General features: G+C 47.6%; 1 protein-coding gene across 19 annotated transcripts in view; it reads right to left on the bottom strand.

Annotated features, from left to right (window-relative positions):
• Positions 1–13400, bottom strand: part of MACF1 (microtubule actin crosslinking factor 1) — a 319261-nt gene extending 305861 nt beyond the window's left edge. For 6 of the 19 annotated variants that reach the window (XM_057500029.1, XM_057500035.1, XM_057500030.1 and 3 more), the window contains exon 1: positions 13147–13400. In XM_057500029.1, the coding sequence (XP_057356012.1) occupies positions 13147–13366 (220 nt within the window). In that variant the 5' untranslated portion in view covers positions 13367–13400. The remainder of the gene's footprint in view (positions 1–13146) is intronic. The other 13 variants (XM_036876664.2, XM_057500032.1, XM_057500039.1 and 10 more) reach the window with 5 other exon arrangements.
• Positions 13401–22066: the final 8666 nt, after the last annotated feature.

Here is a 22066-nt window from a genome sequence, read left to right as displayed (position 1 = left end):
AAGGCCGGGTTGGCCTCGGCGGCAGGGAGACCGCGGGACCCACTTCACAGGGTGGGCGCGCAGCCCCATTCGGCGCTGACCTACACCGGGGCTGGGACAAAGGAGGGGGCCCCTGGCTGGAGAGACACCGAGCTGGGCCTGTGCGGCTGCTGGAGAACAACCCAGAGAAGCTGAAGGGAAGGGAGAGGACAGACGACCTAGGCAGCTCCCAGGCTGGACGCGGCCAAAATGAGGCAAGGGCTGCAGTGCGAGGGAGGCCACAGGCAACACAGAGACCACAAAGAATCCCAGAAACAAAGGGTTTTCCAGAAACGGAAGAAACTGAACTCGAATAAGAGGGCAGACCAAGCACCGTGAAGTAAACCAGGCCAAGGATGAGGAGCCGGAGGCTGAGAAATTACAGCCGAGGGAGGAATGGAAACAGGATTCCAACCACCATGGGGTGAAAAAGAGGAGAGACAGGAGGACATAAATCTATAGAGGAAAGACCCAATAGGATTATTACACAGTGACAGACAGACAGACAGACTTAGAGCAAAAGGTAGAAATGCGAGACCCTGAAACTGAACTAGGACTGTTACGGAACAAAGAAAAGGATTCTGGAGGCTAACTGGTCAGGAAGGAAGAGCGGAAAGGAAGGTGTGGGCAGGAAACTCACAAATATGGGTAGGGATTCATTAGGGACCATTTTGAGGTGGGAGTCAGTCCCCAGCGCCATCTCATCCTCCATTCAACTGTGTATCCTTCAACCCCAATATTCATAGCCTTCAACTGTGCTGGGGCCAAGACCTGTGAGGGAGGAACTCAGGCAAATGTAGGTGATCTTTTTGCCCCATCTACCCCCATCCAGCCATTATCCTTCCCAGCTTCATCAGCTCTATTAACTTGACTTTTCAGGGGGTGGAGAGGTGGTTATGGGTAAAAAGACTGGCTGATCTCACAATAGCGACATATTAGCAAGTAAAGAAAGAGTTCATGAAACATTGAGCGGCCAGAATTGGGACTTGGGTTCCCATTTGAGTTCCCATTCTCAAAATTTTTAAAGAGGAGCTTCTTATCCCTGGGACAAGGTCTGCATCATTATAAGCTAGGAGTAATGCCAAGTATTTACTGAATGCTCAGCATATTAATAACAAGAAAAAATGATGTTTTTCACTAATAAGTGCACATCAGTTGTTTCCACATCACACCATGATTAGAAATTGGGTGAACAAGGCATTAATCATATTTTTTACCATCAAATTTTGCTGGCCTGCCCAAATGCTAGGTACAAAGATCATAAAGGGAAGGGCCTCAAACAGGACAGACAGGGAGGATCCTTGAACAAATGTTCATTCTCTTCCAATTTAATCCTTTGTGCTTAAAAAAAGCTATAATTTTCAGCTTGGTGTCAGCTGCTAATGAGCTCAGTTTAAGAAAGGAGAACAAGCTTGAGATTTATTCTTTTTAAAATAAATACAACACTTTAGTAGAAAATGCAAGACGAAGGAGTTGTTGATTGATGGCATAAGCACAGTTTTCGTAAACAGCAGAGGATATAGAAATGCTAACTCTGGGGATCTTGACTATGACGGTGCTGAGTCATCTGCGTTTCCTATATTATAGCAGTAGGGCTAAGAAGGCCCAGACACAAATACATATACACATGCATTTCCACCCTCACCCACAAACAGACATCTGCCTCATTTTCCTTACAGTAAATAGGAAAGTCCCTCAATACCCTCCTGGGACTGCTACACGTGGCACTTTGTGAGCAGGTTCCTCAAGAACTGTGACTGAGGCTCCCCAAAGTTGAGCAAAGACAAGGGCAAGAGAGGAAAGAGTGCTCTGGGAATTACGCTTTGTTGAAGCGGTTGGGAGGGGTGGGGAGTGCCAGGGGAGGGAAGTTAGAGATTCCTATTAAGAAACACAGTAATCAAGGAATAAAGTTCTGGTTTGGGTTGTGGCTAGAGGACTTTGCAGTCTCAAGTAGCTTTCTTGACAAGATTTGCATTTAAATGCTTCCATGAGATTTTGAAGTAAAGCATTCTTCTAATGAATGAAAAGGGGGAAGTCCACATGTTTAGCTGATGTTCCTGTTTTATACAGAGACAATTTTACAAGGATAGAGGAACAAAGCAGCTGCTGGGGGGGATGGGAAGAAGGAAGCCTATGAAAGCGTGGTTTTTGTATTTTTTCCAAGCAACAGTCTAAATTTACGGCCAGACCACACAATCAGAACAGCTCTGAAGCTTTCTCCTTTTGGTCTGTGATTCTCCTTTGCTCCTGATGGTGAGACTGCTGTTGCATTTAAGGAGACTGCAATGGGGAAGCAGGAGGCAGGATGTAATCAGAAGGGCATCTAGTGGGGGGAAAGGGTAATATAAGGAAATAAAGCCCTGTTTTTCCTCAGTGTCCTCCCCTTAAGCCTCCAGTGCCGGCTCCCCTTAAGGCCCTTAAGGCCCGGACACTTCCAACTTCTTTCAGCAACTCAAACAAGCTCTCTTGCCTCTGGGCCTTCCCACCTGCTTTTCTCCCAGGCTGTAACCCTTCATTGCTCTCTTTTTTTGGCCTAGCTGATTGCTACTCACACCTCTGCTGAAACTCCTGCAGGAAGCGTACCTTGATCCCCAGATTAGCAGGTACTCCCCATTCCCTCTTCTCCCCTTTGGTAATATCCATCACTCTTGAAGTTAGAAGTTCAGTGTCTTTTATCCTTACTAAATCATTAGCTCCCTGATGGCTGGGGCTGTTTCTTGTCTTGTTCACCACAGGATCCTTAGCATCCAGCAAATGACCTGGCACATAAAGGGCACTCATTAAATATTTGCTTAAAAATTTGATTAAATGCATGAATAAGTGAACCAGATGATCCTAAAATACTTAGCTGCCTGTGGCTTCTGACAAGCTAGAAGCTACGGTATTGAAGAAGCAAGTAGGCTTGTCTCTCACAGCATCCCTTATCTGTGCCTGGCATTCAGATCCCTCCACATTTTCACGTCTCCTTTATAAGCTGATCTCCCGTGATAACCTTGTGTGCAGCATCTGCCCTATCATCAAACTCTGAGCCTTTACCTGCAATGTCCTCCACCTACCAGCTCCACCTATCCATCTTGAAAGTTCACCCAAAATGACTTGAAGTTATTTTTAACACGCATAAAAGAAGCTCCTCTCCTCAAAATCCTAACCGAATTTTCTTTCACCCATTTCTGGGTCTCCAACCACACATATTGCATCACTGCCTGCTCAATCTCCTGGTTCATAAATTCTGTGAGGCAGAGACATCTATTTATCTTTCTTCATTGTAGGACTGAACACAATGCTTTGTGCCTAGTAGGTGTTCAATAAATATTTGCTAAAGGCATGGATAAATCACTGAAGACATATGGGAGTGGGAATGTGGGCTAGATCTGTAATTCAGGACAATGGAGAATCCAATTCAGTGTCCACTCAGTGGCTGAAGGAACTTCACATGCAGAAAGGAAAGAGCAAAGTGAAAAATTATTTCTCCTGCTAGCGCTCTGCCTCCAACCTCTAGAAAGTTTACTCCCAGCACTTCTTCAGCTTGGCTCATGCTGCATTATTTTACACATGTTAATTGATGCTTTAAAAATAAATTCTTTGCTAGTAGGATATGTGTTTGAGTGTGTGTCTGTGTCTGTGTCCCTCTGCTCCTCCTTGCAGAGGTAAACTACCTCTTGCACCTTTTGTACTCCACAAAGTAGCTGGAGCCAGACACTGAAGGGGCTCCCAGGGGCTCCCTCAAGCCTTATCCTTCAGCCAGCTCTTGGAAGAAAATCATCTAGTCTCAGGACACCTGCCTCCAGGTGGAGCCCCACCAGCCTTTCAGATACCACTTTGGTTAATCCCGCCAAAGCTCCCTTTCTGCCCAGACCCTGAAAACACTAAGCTTTGCCTCAAATTCCCAAATCAGTTCAGGAGTTAAAAGGCCTTTGCCCACTATCATGCTGCCCTCTTCTGTTCAGAAACTGCAACATCACTAATTTAAGAAGCCTGGATGGTGCCAGCCACCCAGGAAGACAAGATCCCTGCCACCCTGCAGCCAGTCACCATAGCAACCCTCAAAATGGTTACTCAGCCATCTGGGTTACCATAGCAACTGGCCAAGTCTCTCCACCTCAGCCTCTCCCTAGGCCTTCTCCCCTGGCTTGTCAGAGCCAATGCTAAAGAATCTTCAATCCTAACTGGGGGAAATGAGCAGAAGCTGGACCCCTGATGGGCAACTATCCCAAAGGGGCGTGGAATGCCTTACCCATCTGGGGCCTCCCACAGTGTTAAGGCTCTCTGTCAATCTCCAAGAGTTGCACAGATGTTAGCTGTTATTAAACTACTGTTCCATGTAATGTAGGAGTCAGTGGGTCATCCTAGGCAGCTCGTGCCATTCCCAGCTTGGCCCCTTACCGGCTGGGAGACCTTGAGCAAGTTACTGAACTTGGGTTTCTGTTTCTTCTACTATAGCACATTTGTGTCCTAAAGTTGTCCTGAGGATTAGGTCAAACAAAGCATGTAAGATTCCAAGCACAAAGCCTGGCATTTGGAACATATCAATAGTAGTGAGAAAAGGTATTGGCCAAAATTGCTATCTCCCAGCCTCTCTGTGAATATAACCATTTTATTTTCTCTCTTGAACAAATGAAGCTTATATGAACCCCATTCACTCAACCACACCCAATCTCTTCCCTTCCTGCTCTGGGGCAGGAGAGGGTCTCATCTTGTGTGGGGCCTCTGAGGTTCCTATCAAACAGGGCTATAGGCAGTCTGCACTCAGTGAGGTAATTGGGAAGTTCCCCAAATTAGGAGGTGTGGCTCACTACCTATGAAGCTCCCCTCCACTTAAAACAACACCTCCTCAACCAATACTACTCCAGGATAGAAACCTCTAAAGGAGCAGTGACAGGGAGCCTGGAAACTGAGCACAAATCTCAGGCCTTAGAGAGTGGTGGCTGCTGCACTCAGTTGATCAGTCACATGAAGCTGTTCCCCAGCGTCAGGGCAGGCCTGGGGCACAGGCTCCTCTCACAAGAATGGAATTCCTTTCCCCCATGATTTTAAAGACTTTAATCCTATTACATTTCAACTTCAGTCTCTTGAGACTGAATCTTCAAAATCCATTTTCAGGGTACTTTCCTCAATTATACTGGCAGAGCCCCAAACCCCAGAGTCTTTGGGTTTGAAGTGTTTTAGACAACGCATACAGATACCATCCTCAGAAATAAAATTTCCATACACAGAACCAAGTATGCTCTAGCCTAGCTCTGCATTTTCTGGGCCTAGGGCATGAACTTTAAGCTGGAAGGACCAGAGGGACAGCTGGGAGGGACACACAACCCCTGAGGCCCTGGCGTTTGGGAATCAAAATCCTTTGTGATGCCTCTGGGAAATGGGTCTGGTAGGACTGGTGGTTCCAGTATTCAGATACGATTCCTGAGCAGATAAACTGATATATTTACTACTGGAGAAAATACTGTATAGTACAACAGTTTAAAAGTAAGGGAGGTGGAAGTATGTGATTACTGGAACTTATGTCTGTGTAACTGGGGAGGTAGAAATGAGGTGTGTGACTGAAACAAGATTGGTCATGAATTGATAATACTTGAATCTGGGTGATGGGGGTTCATTATATTACTCTCACTAGTGTACGTTTGAAATGTTCCGAAGAATGCAGGGGCTTTGGAGTTAGGCCAACCTGAACCACGGCCATGAACAATTCGGAAGGGCATAGGCCACATGTGTTCTAGGGGGCGCCATACACATTCAGCAATGCTAAATCCAGCTCCACTATCTGCTTACTGTGTGACCTCGGACAAGCTCTTGAACTTTTCTCTTCCATAAAACTGGGAGAATAACAACTACTTCCCAGGGTTCTGTGAGAATTAAATGATATATGTAAAATTCCTGGCATACATCGAGGACTCAATACAGAATAGCTTTTCCAACTATTATTTACTAGGGTATCCCAGTTGGCATCAGCTCTCAGGAGCTCCTGGACTGAGTCCAGAGTTCAACTCCCCAAACCACCCTCTGGATTCTTTAATTACTAACTCTAACCAGCTGTTCTATCTTCAGTTCCCTTCCTGCCTTTCTACTAAGGCCAAAGAAAGGAGAGCAAGAATAGAAACAAGCAACAGGGACATGCCCTCTCTCTTCAGGTTGTGCTGGCAAATTCCTGTCTTTTCCAAATCCTGGATCAAACGCTATCATTGCTCTAAGCCAGAAGTAGGGTCAGAAATAAGAGGAAGCCCTTGTCTCTCAGAACTTCCTTATAAATCTGGGCTTTGCCATGTGACTGGCTCATGAGGCAGTCTAGCTGCCTTCACAAGTGGGAGCTGGCTTCTGAAGTCCAGGCTGAGCCTAGCACAAAGCAGTCCTAGGAATATTTGTTAAATGAACAATGAATGAGCAAAGGAATGAATTAATGCACTCATGAGTTAGTGAACAAGTGTACAAGTGAATGAATGATAGGAATGAGAGTTAATATATTATTATATTAATGAGCATAGCTAATATGTATGAAGTGCTGACTGCAGAGCACTGGACCAAGAACCTCATTCCTACTCTCTCACTTAATCCATCCTGGAAGATCGTGGTGGCACTTTTGCTCCCTAGTTTTAACCATGAGAAAGTGAGGCTCAGTAAGGTTAGTAGCTTCCCAGGGTCACCCACCTGGCAAGCGATGAACTGAGTGGGGATCCAGATGACTCCCAGAACCAGTCCCTTGAGTAAATAAATGGAAAAGTGACCAAATGAGGAAACGAGGAAACGAGGAAATGAGGAAGAAAGGGCATACCCAGAGACACAACCACTGGGGGTCCAGGCAGGATCCTCCCCTTGGCCTGCTAAAGCCTGGTGCCTTCTGAGGTAGGTGCTGGACATAGCTGAGAACAGAAATGTCAGTCCGTAATCACTCACTCTTCAAATTACAGGAGCTTCCAGACTTTCTCTGCAGCTGCATCCTAAATCCAGGCAGAGATTCCAGCCAGGAGTACCAGTTCTGCTCCTGCAGGGGAGCCAAGGCAGGGCCAGGAAGCTGGCCGGCTTCTACCTGACAGGTGGCATCAGGCAGAGCCAGGGCCAAATCACGGTAGGCCCTAGCCACAGCAACTGGCCAGGCTCAGGATAGAACGTTGGTAAGGATGGGTTATTAATACTCATACCCAGGTATGTTCACAGACCTTTCCTCACAGGGATGATGGGTGAAATAAAAGATAAGTGCAGCCCTAGATCCTCCGTCATTGGCAGCTCTTCTGTGGCATCTAATCTCTAATCCCACAGGACTGAGAAATGACAGCCTTCCACAGCCCCCAAATTAAGCAGTCCTTGGCTGCTCCAGAAAAGAAAGGCATGAGTCAGACTGCCTTTCCAAACCTGTCTTTGTGTCACCTGGGAAGCCACTAGAAAAGCACTATGGGAAACCACTGGCATAAAGACAGCACCTTGCAGTGAGGCAACCACCTCCCCTCACCAGCCAAGGTCCACAGGGACCCTGAGCCTCAGAGAAAGAACAGCCTGACTGTCTTTTCTGCTTCCTGCACAGAATTCTGCCCACGTGGTCACTTCCCATCCCTGCAGCTAATGTGACCCAGATTCACTTTCAAAGAGCTGGGGCTGAGCTGGTGGTGTGTAGCTACAATTCATTCTGCCCCACTTTCAGAGGACTCTCTCCTGTTCATCTCTCTTACTGAAACCAAGCTCCAGGACAGGGACAGGGACTCTGAGGATACTACCATGAAGAAGTAGAGAAGGTGGGAAGGAGGAGGAGCTTCCTTAGGTACAAAGCTCCAGGAGTCTCAGCCCAAGGAAGGTTGCCAGCTCGGGAGTAAGGGTTCCCAGGGGAATTGTTCTTAGGGCTCCATTTCATACCCCTGCATTCCCTTTTTCCTACATGGTTGGGCCAGAAAAACAACAACAAAAAAAACACTTCAATCTGCTCCCTGACAAAGCCTAGTGTTCAAAAGAAAGAGATAAAACTAAGAGGCCTAGGGCCCCCTCTTTACTCTCCTGGCAAACTGCTGCCTTCCTGGAGTCTCTACTTCCCCTTCCAGTTGCAGGAACATTACAAGGAATGACACACCAAATGTAGTTAACAGTCATGTTAACCTGTTTGTCTAGTACATTCTGATACTCATTCAATGATTATCCAAAGCAGATGTCATCATCTCCCTTTTACAGATAAAGAAACCAAGGCTCTAAAGAGTGAAATCATTTCTGCCCAAATTTCCTGACTCCAGATTGACCAGTCTCCACAGTGCCTGGAACATAGCTGGACTAAATCCATTTTTTTACTGAATGAATGAATGAATGGATAAGCAGGGAGGCACCTTCTCAGAGCATCCACTCTGGAGGAGTCGCATGGGCACAAAGGAGCAGGCTCCTTCCTCTGACCATGCATAAGCTCTCAAGGCTGTCCCCCGAGGGGTAAGCCCTTCAGCGACTCCAGCAGCTGAGCTTAGGCTCTGAGGCTCTGAAAGCAGGAGCAAACACCAGCAGCCGAGCTGCGTTTTACAGCCCTCATGGAGCTTCCAGATTCTAGAGCCCATCTTCTCAGAGGTCCTGGGGCAATACCAGGAAGCGTAAGATGGACTGGACTCCTGACTAGAGTGAGCTCTAGATCTGGCAGGGGAAATGTACCTACAAACAATAAACTTTAATATAAGGCTAGCTGAAACAAGAGGTGGGCAGAGAGAGATACAATTGCGGTCTGACTGGAGAGATCAGGGAAGGCTTCCTGGGGGAAGCCACATTTGAGCAGATGTTGGGGATGATGATTTCACCAGCACCTGCTGAGGAGCTCCCAAGAAGGAATCTTATACATGTTCTCTCCTGGCTAACTATGAATTCAAGCCTTAGCCCTGAGTTACTGTGCTCCTTGCTTTCACAATACACACTGGAATGTAATTATTTTACATTCCTCTCTTCTCTCAGCTAGACTGAGTTCCACGAAGAAGCAATCACATCTTCAGCCATCTTTGAACATCAGTGCCAAGAACAGAGAGGGTCCTGATTATGTGACATTAGATGGATGAACCACTGATTGATAGGTGGATAGAAAATCACTCCTACACCAAGTCAAGCCTGTAGCCCAAATATGATCCCTTCTTGCACTTTGCTGCCATATGCAGGAAACTCTTCATAATATAGTTGACCCTTAAACAATGCTGGGGTTAAGGGGGACTGACTCCCTTGTGCAGTCAAAAATCCACATATAGCTTTTGACTCCCCCAAAACTTAACAGCCTACCGTTGATCAGAAATCTTACCAATAACATAAACAGCCAATTCACACATATTTTGTATATGTATTATATACCTGTATTCTTACAATACAGTAAGCTAGAGAAAAGAAAATGGTTTCCAAATTGTTAGAGTTCCAAAAAAATTTCTAATATATTTATTGGAAAAAATATGTGTATTTTTGTGGACCCATGTGTTTTTCAATAAGGGTTAACTGTACACAAATCTATGATAAAAAGTATGAATGACACCCCCTAGAGTCGTGCAATGTACACCTCTGTGACACTGTCTTGGATCCTGCTTTTCCCTACTCCCCATAAGCCCCAGGGAATACAGCTTTCCTCTCCCCTTTTCTACTCTGTGGGGTTGTGCATCTTACTAGAGTACCCTCCCCAGCTCCCCATTCTTTGTTGCCCCCCACCAGTGATTAAGGATATTACTATTGCTGTTCACTAAGAGCAGAGAGCCAGAGTGCTTCAAAGAGGCAGTTTCCTAGACCCTTGTCTCTACCTTTTCCTATAGGCCAGGATCCTGAGGATCTTTCCTATAGGCCAGGATCTGAGAGCCCACAAGGACTCTCAGGTGAGTCTGAAGATCAAGTCAGCTATTTAGATAGTCAGAAGATTCAGGCTGGCCTGGTTGTCAGGCACTGTCTAAGGAAATGGAAATAGCAATGTACCTGGAGCTAGAAGATCTGGGTCTACCAGTCCTATGCGACTATAACCAAGTCCCTTAAGCCCTCTGGGCCTCAGAGTCCCAACATGTGTTGGAACCTAACACACAGTTACTATGAAATCTCTATGTAAGCCATGACACTGATCAACAGAAACATGGCTTCCTCGTGAATGACTATCGTTCCATTTCAAGATGGCTGGGCTTTAGGAGTTGAGACAGAGATGGCAAAGAAGATAGAGAGAAAATAGAGAAAGGATGAGGATGGGAAGAATCAGGTTCCAGCATGCATGGTGCCCCTAGAACCTGTTTTGACTTTGTAGACTTGAGATAGCAGATTTTTAGGTGCTGATATGCCTTTCCACTCTGACAGGGGTCCCCCATCAGGCCTCTCAAACATGGACAAGACCCTGAGACAAGTTCAGGATACCAAATGGGGCCAGAGAAAAGGGAAGTCTCTGTATTTGATAAGACTGATTCAGTCACCCCCACTTGGCTTCATAAGCCAAGCCATGGGGAGGAGAAAACTGCATAGGCCACAGCTGGCTTTTGGGGTAAAACTGACTTCATTTCCTCCCGGAAGGAAAGTCCTAACTTCAGAGAAGTTAGCACCCAAGGTCTCCCAGACACACCCTTCCTGCACCTCATAGGAAACAGTCCTGGAAGAAGTAGCACTGCCTTTTTCAATTGCCCAGATGGAGCCCTGACAATGTTCTAAAATCACAGGAAGATTTCAGCCAGGCCTGAAGAAGTCTCACCTCTTCTCCACTGCCTCTCTTCTTTCTAGCTAAAGAAACACACCCAACCACAGTGCACAAGTTATTTTTAACCATGGCAGTCTCCCCATTTTCAGCCTCACTAGCCCAGCCCCCTCCTCAAGACAGTCATTTGGCAGTGTTAGGAGCTAAAGAAGATCAGCGTGGATGCTGGAAACAGCACAGCACCCTATGCTTGGTCACCCAGCAGCATCCTTTGGGACTCTGCCTGGGGATTAAGCCCTGTCAAAGCCACTCCACTTCTGTTCTAGACTTGGAAAGTTAAACAGCAGGCCAATTACCCTGTGGGGCTCCTCAGAGAAGGTGGAAGGAGAAATCATCACAAAAGGATATGTAACTGTGCATGTGATGGAAGATGGGCTGGAGGGCATTAGGAAGGAAGAGGAGGCCTCCACTCTGCCACCTTCAGGAAGATAAGGGGTTTGTGAGTGCAGAGGCCCCTCATCAGGGCCCTTCGAGGCTGGAGACAAGTAAACCCTTCTGCATGCTAGGGACATTGACTGACTGATGCCACAGGCCCAAAGGTCATGAAAAGAACTGAGGAGTCCTTACTCCAAGGGTTTACTATTGCCCACCAGAAGGAGTTCAAACTCTCCAGCCTGTCTTGCAGGTCTCCTCCCTTGGAGTTCACCCCCATAAAATCCTTTCCTGACTACCTGGGCCCACATAACCCTCTCCCTGTTTAGCTTCCCATTACGGCCCACTGCCTATTTCTGGATCACAATCTGCCACATGTTATCCTCTAAAAACTCCTCTCATTCATTCAGTCATTCAGTACAGGTTGATCTCCAACATACCCAATACCCTGTGCAAGCAGCTGGGGGTAAAAGCATAAACAAGACACAGTCCAAAATTGCTAACAATCCTGAGGGAGTGATGGGTACCCTGTGGGATGCTGCTATACTGTACAAGAGAACACGGAGAGAATAATATGAATACAGGAACGGAGGAGGGAGTTTTGATACCACTGGGGGCATTAGGGACAGAGGAGGCAGCACATAACAGAGGATGTGGGGTTCCCAGCAACTTGCAGAGAAGAAAGCTAAAGCATGGAGGTCTGAACATGCAAGATGCACACCTCTACAATTCAGTGTGGCAGGGTGATAGGGGGTAGAGGTGGCACAAGGTGAAGTGGAAGAGGTAAGCTTGGGCCTGATTTTGATGAGTCTTTACACTTGTAGCTGTTATTCCACAGCTAACAAAAAGTCGGAGGTTTATAGCAGCTGAGTAACAGAATCAGGTTTGCATTATAGAACAGAATACTTTATTCATGTGGAAGAAGCGGGGACAAGACAAGAAGGAGGAAAACTATTAGATGGTGGCTGGAAGGTCCAGGTAAGAGATGATAAAATGGAGAAGAGCAGGGTGCATTATTTGAGAGATGCAAACGAGGTAGCAGGACAGGTCTTGGTGACGGAATAAAAGTAGGTGATGTCACTGAATCAGCTCCAGGCACTGCTTTGTCTGTCTTTCTATCTGCACTCTGGCACCAATGCCTTACAGGGTAAGCTGGGATGCTGAGTACAACCCACGGAGGCTGCTTTGGATGCCTTTGGAGGAAGCAGCAGGGAGATGACTTCACTAAGCTCCCCTCTACCGAGCCAAAAACAGTATTCAGAGCTTTACATACATTATCTCATCTAATCCCCAAGGCGGCCCTGCACGAGAAGCATTCTTAAGATGAGGAAAGTGAGGCTCAGACAGGGTAAGAGACTTGCCCAGAGTCACACAGCTGGTCAGTGGCAGGGCCACAATCCAGCACCTCTCCTCTCTGACTCCAAAGCCTGCACTCATAACCACTGCCCTGCACTGTCCTGCTGCTTGGCATAGGAGAAGTCGGCATCTGCCACAACAGGACGAGGTAGCCCTTGCACTACACAAAGGGTAAAGGTATACCAAACTTTTAGGCAAGATGAGTGAAACTGCCCTCTCCAAGGATTTTATTGAAAGGAAATAACTCAACAGAAGTCAAGCGTTATTATCCATAAAGATTTCGGTACAGCATTGTCTACTATGACAAAAAAGTAGAAAATGAGTAGGACTTTTTAAACCATGAAATATCACACAGCATTAAAAAGGGTAACTGTAAAGTCTAAGATAAAACATGGAAAATCTTTTTGATATAAGAGTAAGTTAAAAAAAGTCATATCGAGAATGGTACATAAGTCATGAAGGCAACTGCATGGGAAATATAACTGCATGGGGACAAAGGCAGGGAAGAGATGCAAAAAATGAACATAGGTCTCAAGTTAGCACATGGGGATTAGGAGTGGCAGGTGTTTCTCTTTCAAATTTTTCTTTAATGTTATTTCATCATCTTTTCAATAGTAAATAATACCAAATTTGATTCCAGCTGGCTTGTCAGAGAGCCCTGAGGGAGATCTGTCCACTCCCCACTCCTGCAACCAGTACCCACTGGCCGGTTCTTCCCTTGCACCCTCAGCACCCAGCTCACTCAGGGCTCTTACCAGCGACTCTGACCACAGCACGCTCTGCAGGGTCCAGCACTGAATCCTGGCTTTTCCGCTTTTTCTGCTCATGCAGCGGCAGGTTCCAGGGTAAGGTGTCCCCTGGGGGACAGGGAGACAGGCTCCCTGATCGCTCGCTCCTGTAAGACCGCTCACTCCGGCATGACCGCTCACTCCGGCACGACCGCTCACTGAGCGTTTCTTCATCTGAGGAAGACATCACTGAGGCAGGAGCTGCAGCAGGAGGGCCTGAGGGCCCAGGGAGAAGTGATCTGTAGGAGAGAGGAGTGCATGTGAACAGACACGGGAGTCATATCAGGAACACTGGGTCTTGGGAGGCAGAGGTTCTAGTCCTGGTTCTGTTCACTGATTTGCTCTCTTTATGTCTCTGAACCTCAGTTTCTTCATCTGGAAAATGGGATGATTGTAATACATGGCAAAACTATTCACAGGGTTTTGGGAAAAGCACATGAAAAAATACATGTGAAGATGATTATAAATCTTAAAGCACTATGTACATTAGCTCCTATTCCTAGTAACCACTATTATTGTTACTTGGTACATTTGCAGCTTACAGATCCCACAGATAGAAAAGATGTGGGTTCAAATTCTACCCCACCATTTACTAGCTATGTGATCTTGGATAAGTCATCTAACCTCTTTGACTCTCAGTTATAAAATGGGGATGATGGTAGTCCCTAATTTCACAGGGTTGTTTGCAAGGAATAAAAGAGATCCTGCAAGAAAAAGCACTTACCAGTGCCTGGTGTCCAAAAAGCACTCAATAAACAGTGTCTATTATTACATTCCTGTTCTACCTACCTCCTGTTATAATGATAAAATGGGGGCAGCAGATGGAAAGTATTTCCAAAAGCTAAAGCACGATCTCAATGGCAGGCATGAAATAGAGCATGAACTGTAATAGGCAGAAATTCTTGATTTCTCCCATTCTGTCTCTGGCAAATATATTAGAAAAAGTATTAAACTTTAAGCAAGACAGACCTGGGTATGTATTCTGGTTAGGTCACTTATAGTTGGTGTTATCTGGGGCAAGTCCCTTCACCTCTCTGAGACTCATTTCCTCATCTGAAAAATGGGAGTAATATTTCATCTTAGAGGATGTTTTAAGAACATAGTGAAGTGAAAATGTAAAACTGGCCGACATCATTCATGGCACACAATGTTTGTTTGTTTATTCCAAGGACTGTCGTGGAAATAAGTGGCACAGCATGGCGATGGGGGAGGTGGTAAAGAAAGTCAGTTTAGCTAGGGGACAGATCTGAGTGGAAACACAGTCCCTCTGGGGCCAGCTGGGCTCCACCAGCCAGACTGGGCAGCCTTCCCTCAGTCAGGCCAAGCTCCGTTCCCAGAACCATCTGCTACACATGGCCCACCACCCCAAGGCCTCATCAGAGCATAGATGGTGCATTCCTTCAGCTACCAGTGTTCCTGCAGGCCCCAAATCCAGCCCAAGTAACCAGTTCTCACTTTGACTCTAGGGTCCAGGGAGGGCACTTATGGGGAATATTCCTTATGGGGGAATATCTGTGCACAACGGACTACGTGGAGACAATGAGTTGGACTAAATGGCTGGACACCATGGGTCTCTTGACACAGCTCGTACTGGATTCTGGGAATCTCAGCCTGGAGGCAACAAGGGGCAGAGAAGGCCTCCTGGGTCATTGGCATATCCCCATCATAGGCACAGAATGTGACAAGATAACAAAAGAAACATCAAACGGTGCAGAAGGCCTCTAGGCAGCCTCGGGCAGACAGAACAGCCCTGCCAGGGCACCTCCTGTGCCACCAGTATTTGAGTTTTCTTCCCATGGAACATCAAGAAGGAATCCAAATACAGAGGGCAGAAAGAAAAGGACCCAGGTCCTGGCATAGCTTTGCCCTTTATCTTAGCATTTGCCCCCTCCCCCCAGTTAACCTTCTGGTGCCCACCTCCCATTTCTTAGAGCCAAGTCAGGTGCTGGAGTGACCGCCCCCACCCCGGGGAAACTCGGGCGGTGCTTCCATCCTTATCCTCAGCCCAGGGCAGGAAAACGCCCCTCCTCTCTGACCACCTGCTTTATCCCAGAACCGCCCATTCCTCCTCAAGACGCCCATTTTACTACAAAGGCCCGCTCATCCAAGGCTTCCTGACAAGAGAAACCGTCCCTCCTAGGCTCTACCCCGACAGTCTCCAGACCCCCACAAACACTTGTTTGACCTCCGGGCTCTCACCCTGCCCCTCATACATCTGAGTCACTCTGTCAAGCCTAGAATCACAGGAGCGCGCGCCCACGCCCGCAGCCCACCGCCAAGGCCACAGGCCGGAGCGGCACCACATCAGGCGCCCTCCCGCTGCGGCCCCTCTCACCTCGTCCCCACCGCCTTCCCCACGGTGGGGGGAGGGACGCGCCCGAGAGCCCGCGGCGACACGGGTGGGTCCGCGTGCCCGCCGCGCGCGGCTGACAAAGAGCGGGACCGCGCCATGCGGACACGCGACCGAGGGCCGAGCGGGCGCCGGGGCCAGCGACCGAGACGCGGGGCCGGGAAGCAACCTTCCCTATCCGGCCCTGCTCGCTCTCGCAGCCCTCTTGCCTGGCCCGGAGAGCTCCGTGTCCCATTTTCCCGGAGAACACTTCTCCCTTCGACGCAGGCAGCGCCCGCCGAGGGAAACCCCAGCTCCGCGCTACCTGGCACCGGCCGCTGGGGCTGCAGGTGCGAGGCACGGACGGCTGCAATGCCCCAGCTTGTCAACCCGCCTCCCGGCTGCCGCCGGCTACCCGCGCTCCGGCGCTGCCGCCCCGCGCACCCCGCGTCAGGCAGGGAGCCTGTCTCCAGCCCTACGCCCCGCGCCTTACCCTGGGAGCCGGAGGAGGGGAAGCCCGGCTGGCGGCGGCAGCGGCGGCAGGGCGCGCCTGGAGCTGGAGCGCAGCGGAGCCGAGGGGAGCGGCTCCCACAATGGCCGAGCTCACGGCGCCGAGCCCCCCGCCCCCCGCGCCCTAGCGGCAGCGGCTGAAGCGGAGCCGGCGCAGCCGCCCAACCCGCTCCCCCACCCCCAGCGCCGACACCGCCCCCCGCCCTCCTAGGCACCCCACCCCTCGCCCTGCACCCAACCCGCCGCGGCCTCTGCGCTCCCGGTGCGTCCCTGCCTGCCGGCCTCCCGCGACCCCTGCGCACTGACCCCGCGTCCTTTTGCTACCCGCTGGCCTTCTCTCTAGGTCCAACCCCGCAACATCTCCCGGGCGGCAGCCAGTGTCTCCGGGCCAACTCACGCCCCCACGTTCCCCGCCCGCTGCTCTGGCGCCCTCTCCGTCCCGGCCTCGCGGCCGCTCGCCAACCCTAGCCTGGCTCACCCGGCCCTACTCCTTCGAGCTCCTCACCTCCGTTCCGGGGTCGCTGTCCCAGACTTCCGGGCTCTCAGCTTGGAACCCGGTTCTCGAACAGCCCGTTTTCCTGCCTGTCCCCCTTTTGCCCACTTCCCCTAAACTCACACTGTGGCCCTGCTCCTAGGGCTGCCCCTCCGGTAGAGCGCCCAGCTGGTCTACATACCCACAGGGCTTTGAGAACTGAAAGCAGGAGGGACCAGAAGGAAGCCCCATCATCCCCGCAGGGCAGAGGGGAAGCAGACCCGGAGGGAACTCAGACCTTGTTTAGACAGCACAGCCCCCTTCAGAGCCTTGAAAGAGCCTTCAACTACTGAGAAAACGTTTACTGAGCTCCTGTATGCTCCGCCTAGTAATTGAGAAAATAAGAATCAGGAGTGCCTTCTATACTCTCATAGTGTAGGTAAGTACATCTGTCTAGAGAAGGGACGATACTTGCCTAAAATCACTCTACTAGTAACCTGCCTAGCAATAGACACCATTTGGGTATCCTCTGGGGGCCCATGCAAGGTGCTTTACCTAATGGGTCATACCACACCTAATCCTCACCACCCTGCCCATTTATTCAGCAAATACGTAGGGAACATCTACCATGTGCTAGACTGTGTGCTTGGTACTAAGGATACTGTAATGAGCAAGATGCATCTGGTCCTTTCCCATTGACTCCACTGGGCTTAGCAGTAAAGACAATTAGGTATAAATCATAATATATCTCATGAGGCAGTATTATGATCTTCAATTTTGGGATGTAGAAACTGAGACTACATGATTTACTCAGTCATCTAGGAGGAAAGTAACTAATCCAGGACTAGAATCCATGCCTTGAGACTCCACATCCTGTCTTCTTTTTCACTGTAACAGTGGGAAAATGTGGGTTGGACCAACTTACAGAGGCCCTTGAACTTCAAGCTAAGAATTTGGTCTAAATTATATGATTACAAGCAGCCAAAGAACGTGGAAAGCAGAAGAGCAAAAGTAATCCAGGGGCAGGTATATGATGGATGTGGATGGGTATGCTGGAATTCTCCCAGCAAAAGGCAGTGAGACTGATCCTGGGAAGGCACTGTGGGTTTGGAAGGTATGATTTCCACCCACTGAAACCTTCTAAGTTTCTGTTTGCCTGCGTTCTCCTATATTAAATGTGCGAAAGGAACCTTAGGCACTAGGCAATACCCTGGGTATTTTGTGTATATTGTCTTGTTAAATCCTTCCCATAACCCGGTGAGGTAGGTTCCTTTATTATTTTCATTTTGCAGGTAGGGAAACAGATATGTTGAGAGGTTAAATGACTTGCTGACGCCCAAGAAGCAAACCAGTGATGAGGTTTGGGTTAGAGCCCAGGCCTCTCTCCAAATCTCATGCTGTAACTGTCGTTTCCCACTGTCTGGAGCCAAGACAAAGAACCCAAGATCTTTAACTCAGCCAAGAGTTCTTTTCCTGAAACCACAGGTATTTCTCAGACTTTCAGAGAAAGGTCAAAGGTCCACGGTTGTAACCTAAAGTGTATCTGGGCAAGCAGTGCAGGTCCTTGTGTGAAATCTCTCATCTGAAGCCTGCAGAGGCTTCAGCCCAGGAGAATTCTGCAGCCTGATTCTAAAGTTCCTGTGGGGGTGGGCTGAGAGATCCTGGACATGAAGCTGAAGAGAGGGGATCATGGCTGCCAAGAGGAAGACAAACAGAAAGCATGGCCATAGTGTGGAGAGGCTGGGTATGAAACTGAATCTCTAGGGGCCCAGATCTGTGGGCAGGGCCTTGGGAGACAGGGGCTGTCAAATCACCTGGTAAGCCTGCAGTCCCAGCCTCCCTGACTGGAGAGCATCTAAAGGTTCTCCTCTTCTCCAACCTCAATGTCCTTCCCAAATCTGACCACCACTTCTATCCTGAATTATTCATCATGTGGGTTGTGAGAAGGTGGAGCTTGGGGAGGCTTATGGACTTAGGACATTCATCTGTGTCCCTCCAGGGTCCAACAGAGCTACCCTGGAATTGAGCTGCTAGTGATACTTGCCAAGCTCTTTGCAGCAGGCAGCCAGCCAGTAGCCTTGGGCTACTGGGGTGCCATTCATTTTAGCTATCTTTTATTGAGTGATAGTATGAGCTGGGGACAGTTCTAGGTTCTGTGGGGAACACAGAAGTGAATCTGATCAGGTCTTTGTCCTCGAGGACTCACAGAATAGTAGAGGAGGCAGGCACTTAAAAATTATTCTTCTACAATGTCCTTTGGGTCTGATAAGTGTTCCCCTCTACTGTACCCTATTTCACCAACTGAAGGCCTCTGCTAATTTCCTCCAGAAATTAGTGGCCTTGGAACTAGGGAACTTCACATCCCAAAACACCTGAGCATGTTTCTCTCCTTGGAGGAGCACCAAAACAACTTCTTACCATGTGACTATTTGGAGTCCTGAACTAGAGCTCCAGACTGCTACTTGGGCCCCCAGCTTTCCAGCCACATCAGGAGAATGGCACTTACTCTTTAACCCATCCATTCAGCAAACACTGATTCAGCATGGGACCCAGCTTTGTGCTGCTGGTTCAAAAACAAGACAGACATGGCACTTGTCCTCATGCTGCTCACAGTCTAGATGGGATATAGAGAAGCAGAAGGGCAATTACACTTTAACTGATTGTGCTGAGATGGGGAAATACAGGGTATCCTGGGAGGAGGCACATAAAATGGACACTTTCTAGAAGCTTAAGGCCAGATTATTTCACCAGGTGTTTCATCCTTGTCTTTCTAGGTCTTTGCTTAAATGGAAACTCTTTCAGTCATCTATCTGCATGGAAAAGCTTTACTCTACCATACTGGCTTCTCCTTCCATATTGTCCTCTATCCCATCCTATTCTTCTGGACCCTCTGGAATCTGAAGTGAGGGTAAACATGAACATGAGTAGGGCCTTGTGAAGTAATGCTATCCAGACATAGGGAACAGCACAGAACCCCCAAACTCAGAGGGGTCTTGACAATGTCTAAGCTCTGCCTAGGACATTTTTTCTTCCCACCCTTGCCTGATTGATTCCTCCCATCTATACACTGATGATGTCTAGATTTGTATCCCATCTGTATCTCCAGCTCTCATTTCTCTCCTCCCAGCTCCAGACTCATATCCAACTGACTCCTTGACACCCCCATCCCCACCTGGATTCTAATAGGCATCTCAAACTCAAAATATCCCACAGAGAACTCTTGGTATCTGCCCCTACCCCCAGAAAACTGTTCCTCTTCCAGTCTTTGCCATCTCAGAAAATGGCTCCACTACTTACCCACTTACTCAAGTCAAAGATCTAGTAGCTACTCTTCTTTTTTCTTTCTCTTATTTCCCTCATCCACATCAGTAACGTTTGACATACCTCATTCATAATGTATCCTGAATTTATCCACTTCTTCCATCTTTCTGTTACTCACCTGAACAACTGCACTAGCCTTCTCAATGGTCTCACTGTTTCCAGTCTTGCTCCCACTCCATGTCAATCCATGAAGCAGCCTAGAGTGAGTCTTTTAAAATATAAATCATGTCATGTCACCCCGCACACAGTTCATATTCCACTTAGAACAGAATACAAACTCCTTATAGTGGTCCATAATGATCTGACACTTGCTTAGACCTGATCGCAAGACCCCTTGCTCACTGGATTCCCACAAATCAGACCTTTCTATTTCTGTAACAAGCTGATCTCAATCCCATTTTAGGTGCTTGGCAAAGCTGTTGCGGCTGCCTGGAATTCCCTTCCCTAAAATCTGCATAATTGGTGCCTTTTTCATCAGCCAGGACTCAACTTAAAAGTCACCTTCTCAGACGCCTTTCAATCATTCATCTAAAGTAGCCACCTCCTTTGAACTGTGTTTTATTTTCTTCATAACACTTACCACTTTGTCATCATCTTGCTTAGTTGTTTACTTGTTTATTTTCTGTCTCCCGCACAAGGATGCTCCGTGAGAGTGAGACTCTGTCCGTACTGTTCACTGCTGTATCCCTACAGTGCCTGGTACATGGTGGGCTTTCAACAGATACTTGTTGAATGAATGAAAGCTTGAATGAGTGAATCAGTGAAATGGGGACAGCAGAGGAAGAGACTTACCAGCAGAGAGATCAGTATGTACAAAGACCTGAATTTGAGAGACAAGGAGTATAAGTTGCTCAAGAAATTGAAAGAAATTCAGAATAATTGGCACAAAGAGCTTATGGGGGGGTAAATTGTACAAAATGAGGCTGAAGAAGTAGTCAGTAGAAATTATGGGAATGCTGGGTTTTATACTCTCCCAAGTTACAGGGGAAGCCACTGGAGAGCTGGGTGGTTGTTGGTTTTGTCTCCAGCTTTACTGAAGTATAATCGACAAAGTTGTAAGATATTTAAAATGTACATCATGATGATTTGATAAACCCACATATTGTGAAAGGATTCCCCCCACCTAGTTGATTAACACATCCATCACCTCACATATTTATCTCTTCTTTAGTGAGAAATTTAAGTTCTACTGTTAGTAAATACCAACATACAATACAGTATTATCAACTATAGTCACCATGTTTTACATTAGCTCCTCAGACCTTATTCATCTTACAGCTGAAAGTTTCTACTCTTTTACCAGCCTCTCCCTATCTCCCCTACCACCCAGCCCCTGGCAACTGCTTTTCTATTCTCTGTTCCAGTGAGTTTGAGTTTTTTCTTTTCGATTCCACATATAAGTGATACCATGCCATATTTCTCATGCATGTCTTTCTCTGGCTTATTTCACCTAGCACAATGCTCTCAGTATCCATCCCTGTTGTCGCAAATGGTAGGATTTCCTTCTTTCTCATGGCTGAATAACAGTCCATTGTGTGTGTGTGTATATATATATATATATGCCACTTCTTTATCCATTCATTTGTTGATGGACACTTAGGTTGTTTCTGTGTCTTGGCTATTGTGCTAATGCTGCAGTGAACATGGGAATGCAGATATCTCTTTGATGTTCTCTTTCTATTCCTTTTGCCTTTAAATACTGAGGTGGGATTGCTGGATCATATGGCAGTTCTATTCTTAATTTTTTGAGGAACCTCCCACCCACTCTGTTTTCCATATTGGCTGCACCAGTTTACTTTGCCACCGACAGTGCACCACAGTTCCCTTTTCCTCACATTCTTGCCAACAGCTGTTATCTCTTGTCTTTTTTATAGTAGCCATTCTAACATCTTAAACAGGGAAGGGACTTAATCCAATATGCATTCTAGAAAAAAAATCACTCTGTGAGGACAAGAAAGTACAAGGAGGCTAAAGTGAGAAAACCACTGGTAGGTGCCAATTGGAGGACTAAACTTGTCCTGGCAAACTTGGACAGAGAGATATGGTGAAGATGGGACAAGTGCAAAAAATCAAAGATGTTTAGAAGGCCATGAACAGGAGGGACTTAGGATGAACTAGCTGTGGACAGTGAGGGAGAGACTTCCAGATTTCTGTCTTAGGCAGATTAATGGTTTCATTCTCTAAGGTTATATAGGAGGAAGAGCAGGTTTGGGAAGAAAGATGCTTTGTTTATTTTTAGACATGCAACCTTCAAA

Source organism: Manis pentadactyla, chromosome 4, assembly GCF_030020395.1.
Source record: "Manis pentadactyla isolate mManPen7 chromosome 4, mManPen7.hap1, whole genome shotgun sequence".
NCBI lineage: Eukaryota > Metazoa > Chordata > Mammalia > Pholidota > Manidae > Manis > Manis pentadactyla.
This window is presented reverse-complemented; position numbering and strand designations above follow the sequence as displayed.